Source organism: Diaphorina citri, unplaced genomic scaffold (genome assembly GCF_000475195.1).
Source record: "Diaphorina citri unplaced genomic scaffold, Diaci psyllid genome assembly version 1.1 scaffold4, whole genome shotgun sequence".
NCBI classification, from domain to species: Eukaryota; Metazoa; Arthropoda; class Insecta; order Hemiptera; family Psyllidae; genus Diaphorina; species Diaphorina citri.
In genome coordinates, this window is record NW_007377443.1 from 775,584 (window position 1) to 780,235 (window position 4,652).

A 4,652-nucleotide genomic window follows, 5' to 3' on the forward strand; every position below is an offset into this window, starting at 1 on the left:
TGAAAGTTCAATTGTTAAAATGTCAGACAAAACTTTTGATCATACAATTTTAACTAATTAGTTGTCACAGATATCCAGTTATCTCCGACTGTCACTGATTGATGGAATAGCAAATACAATCGCTGCTCCGCTTCTTCATAAAACTCACTGTTGGTAAGTCTTTTCTCTCTCCATAAAAAAAATTGTCGGTACCTTTTGGTGTATTAGTGCCTACTTGTGTAAATTACGTACTGTGCGAAAGGGAGAGTAGTAACCTAACTTTTGAAACCCTTTACTTTTAAACAAAATAACACGAAGTCTCTTCTGTATCCAAATTTCACAATTTTAAATACTAATAAACCCATCATTTGAGTTTCATTTCCTCAGGAGGTTTGTTCGTGTTTGTGTCTCCACAAGGACTGGGTGTTAGTTTGGTTTTGGAGATGGTCATGTTTTTGAATTTCTTCCATAACCCCGGGGTCGGTGCGGTATGCTTGGGTTTCTTCTCTGGTTTTTCATTGGTAGAGCGGCCGATAGCTCTCAGTCGTAGAGCCTCATGATAAATAGCTTGCAGGTCATTGACCCGATGGTCCATGTAGTCACTTGTCCGATGTGAGCGTTGTGCTATCCAGAACAGAGGACGTGGTGTACTTCCTCCCATCGAATGGGAGAGGTTGAGCTGTGAAATATTCCCTGCAATCTGTTGCTTAGGGAGGGGAAGCTGAAACTCCTCATCTCACTTCCTCCCATCGAATGGGAGAGGTTGAGCTGTGAAATATTCCCTGCAATCTGTTGCTTAGGGAGGGGAAGCTGAAACTCCTCATCTACCCTATCCAGGGCAAGCAATGACTTGTGTTTCCTTACAAACAGGAGATGTTTCTCTTGGCGCTTGACGTGCACGCCCCACCCGTACGAAAAGTGAGCGTGAGGCAAACATTTCCTGGTACGTGGCGTGTGTTTTCTACCGCGCGAGTTTGATGCGTTCTCCCAAACAGATACAGCGTCTTCCACTAGTCTGTAGAATTCTGAAAAGAAATATACCTACCTAGTGTTAGTTATTCAAGTCCTTTCTAATCCTACAGATGCCGTTTAAACTATCATCGTGTTGAAAGATTGCCAAACACCTTCATTATGTGGTTAAATTCTTAAAGAAAAGTAGGAAAATATTTCATGCCTTGACTCAGATTGGACCCCCCATCCTCCTGTTTACCAGGCGAGCTAATCCTACCGATGCCGTTTAAACTATCATCGTGTTGAAAGATTGCCAAACACCTTCTATGTGGTTAAATTCTTAAAGAAAAGTAGGAAAATATTTCATGCCTTGACTCAGATTGGACCCCCCATCCTCCTGTTTACCAGGCGAGTTCCTTGACCACTACGTCACCAAGGCAGGCAATGGTGTCTATTCCGTAATTTCAACTTACTAACCAGAGTTGTTATAATATCTCTCCACACTATTCAAATAATGTACATGTCCCGAGTATAATCCTACCGATGCCGTTTAAACTATCATCGTGTTGAAAGATTGCCAAACACCTTTATTATGTGGTTAAATTCTTAAAGAAAAGGAGGAAAATATTTCATGCCTTGACTCAGATTGGACCCCCCATCCTCCTGTTTACCAGGCGAGTTCCTTGACCACTACGTCACCAAGGCAGGTAATGGTGTCTATTCCGTAATTTCAACTTACTAACCAGAGTTGTTATAATATCTCTCCACACTATTCAGATAATGTACATGTCCCGAGTCACACAACACTTCCTGACTACAGGATGCACCCAAAGTTCTACCCGCTCGCCTCGTTGACATAATATACAGGGGGGTCGTACTTTTGGTGACGCTGGTACCCACACTGGTCTCAGAGCGGCAGGATAGGGCGCTATCTAGTGACGTCATGGATTTGATACGCTCCTGCCATAGCGTCCAATGTACTGCCCGGTAACCATGGAAACCACAGCCCCCTAGTTCAAAATAGCGCGCCCTGTCGGAACTCAGATGAAGCTTGAGGGTGTTGCGGGTTCTGGAGAGAGGAGGGTGTGATGATATTGGTGATGTAAGGTAAGATCTTTGATTTAGGATTAAGATTCATTCGAGAATGAGCAATGAGCTATTCCTTAGAATCCTTAGCTACTCGACCGAAAAAAAAAAAAAACGATTTTGCTGTGTAAGTAGGTAATTGGAGAAAAGCTAAATTTGTTTCCCCAGCTGGCCAGCTGTTAAAATACGTTTAGATATATGCCTATCTAACGACGTATGTATTCTCTAAAAAGTCTCTGGAAATCGCTCTTGTGCTTCCTCAAATAAGACTGGATGAGCTCTTGATCTTACCTTTCTTTATAAACAGTCAACCGCACACAATCCAGTGGAAACATAGATACAAGTCTCAAGCTTTCAATAGCAGGATCCATAGAGTCACTTGTGTAGTACTTGTTAATGCCGCTAGGGGTGCCTGCACATGCTCTCCCCACGTCATCAGTAGCTATGAAAGGGTTAAATTGATTTGTATTAGCACTCCCAATAATCTCATGTAAATTGTAACCTTATGGGTTAACTCTTCTTGTATAACAGTGCATTGTGGATATTGCACATTGCGCTTGAAACTAGGAGTATGAGCTTTCCAAAAACAAACAAAATCAACGATACAATACACTAGAATAGAATATCTATAACCTGTTTAGAATATACCCCTGAATGAGACTGAAAAGTCCCTTTACTCCCGCAGTGTAAACAAGGTCTTATGTATTTGGTACAAAATAGGTGAAAATTTTATAAAATAAAAACCTTGCTTAAATGAAAAAAGGGGGAAAAAATAGTCGGTCAACTGTAGAATTTACGCAGAAAAAGAGAGGCCAAAAAAATTTAATGAACAAAAATATCCTTTGAGTGTTAAATTTCCTCCAAATCGGACAAACCGTTCGAGAATTATGGTAAAAAAAAACAAACTGAAAAAATCGGACAAACCGTTCGAGAATTATGGTAAAAAAAAAAGAAAAAAAAAAAGACAAACTAAAAAATCAGTAGGTAGTCAAAACTTGAAACTCACTTTCTTCGTTCAATAACTTGAAATCACTTTTACACCAACTTACCTATAAACAGGTTATGTGAGGACAGCGCCAAATACACTTGCTGAACACCAAGTCCACACTTGTTCGTCTCTGCAAACGCACTCTCCAGAAGTATTATATCCTTGATACTTTTGTAATCCAAATAGAGTAGTCGCTGAATTCGATGCATTCTCCATTTAACAACGAGAAAGATTTAAAATGGGATCTTAAAATGGCCACTGTCATATTGACTTGATTTCATGACCCTACCAGCCTAGTTAGCTTAGTTGGTAGTGCGTCTGCCTTGTAAGCGCTAGGCCGCGGGTTCGATTCCCGCCCGGGGCGGATTTTATTAACAACGAGAAAGATTTAAAATGGGATCTTAAAATGGCCACTGTCCTATTGACTTGATTTCATGACCCTGCCAGCCTAGTTAGCTTAGTTGGTAGTGCGTCTGCCTTGTAAGCGCTAGGCCGCGGGTTCGATTCAATCGACAAAAAGTTTCTGTTAAAACCACGAGCAAGAGCACAAAATTTTGATGTCCGGTTTCCAAAGTTCAGGACGTTACGAAACACGCGGTTTTTGTCCGAAGAAATTTTAACTTGCGCTTTATTCAAGGATCAGAATGGGACCTTATTTGCCTTTTTCACTCACGTCCTTCCCAGCGAAATAACCACTTAACTACCTGAAAAACATTTACGAGACTAGAAAACTAGGTCCTGCCAGCCTAGTTAGCTTAGTTGGTAGTGCGTCTGCCTTGTAAGCGCTAGGCCGCGGGTTCGATTCCCGCCCGGGGCGGATTTTATCCTGATGGGATAATGTTCGTTCTCGGAACGGCTGGCTTTCTCCTATCCTGTCTTCCTTCTCTCCTCGATTTCGGGACGATAAGACCATAGCAGTTAAAGTTCCCTCTGTCAAACCTCTTAAAAAAAAAAAAAAAAAAAAAAAAAAAAAAAAAAAAAAAAAAAAACAAAAAAAAAAAAAAAAACTAGGTACTGACCGTGTGTGGGTGTCGTTGGGTATCTTGAATGCTACGAATAACTTCTTTAACGTTAAGCCAGCCACAGATTGAATGGGGCTCAACCAAATGACAATTTTTTTCGAGATAGAGTCCTATTCTGATGTAAAAGTACCCAAAAAGTGCATTGGCACACTCAAGAGAAGAAAGGAAGAGTTGGTAGTAGGTAGTAGGTACCTACTTTAGTTTTGGTACTAGTAAAGAGTTTGTAGAGCTTGAGGAACTAGGCCTATTGTTTAAACCAGGCGAGAAGGGTGATGAACTAAGGCAGTTCGTACACCAGTCCTAATTGTTTGTTTGTTTGTTTTTTTTTTTTTAAGAGGTTTGACAGAGGGAACTGTAACTGCTATGGTCCCATCGTCCCGAAATCGAAGAGAGAAGGAAGACAGGATAGGAGCCTATATATTTTTTTTGTAGCTAAAAATAGGTACATATTATACGCTATTTCCTTCTCTCTTCGATTTCGGGACGATAAGACCATAGCAGTTACAGTTCCCTCTGTCAAACCTCTTAAAAAAAAAAAAGTACATATACTAATATAGCTGAATTCCGTCGCTTCGCTCCGGAATCCCGCTAGTTCATCCCGAGGCATGGCCAAACTTGTGGAAAAG

At 40.9% G+C, this 4,652-nt stretch overlaps 1 protein-coding gene across 1 annotated transcript; it reads right to left on the reverse strand.

Moving 5' to 3' along the window:
- Window positions 1–343: 343 nt before the first annotated feature.
- LOC103522810 lies at window positions 344–3,275 on the reverse strand. Its single transcript, XM_008487930.2, has 5 exons — window positions 3,066–3,275; window positions 2,308–2,458; window positions 1,674–1,999; window positions 720–1,004; window positions 344–633 (listed from the first exon to the last, which is right to left on the reverse strand). The coding sequence occupies exons 1-5, from the start codon at window positions 3,211–3,213 to the stop codon at window positions 344–346; spliced, it is 1,200 nt and encodes a 399-aa protein (XP_008486152.1). The 5' UTR covers window positions 3,214–3,275.
- Between the last annotated feature and the right edge of the window lie 1,377 nt (window positions 3,276–4,652).

Coding starts and splice junctions, on each gene's coding strand:
- LOC103522810 (XM_008487930.2), bottom strand. CDS start 3,213: ATGCATCGAATTCAGCGACTACTCTATTTGGATTACAAAAGTATCAAG. Junction 1,005..1,673: donor GAGATATTATAACAACTCTG/GTTAGTAAGTTG, acceptor ATTTCTTTTCAG/AATTCTACAGACTAGTGGAA. Junction 634..719: donor CTCCCATTCGATGGGAGGAA/GTGAGATGAGGA, acceptor ATTCGATGGGAG/GAAGTACACCACGTCCTCTG.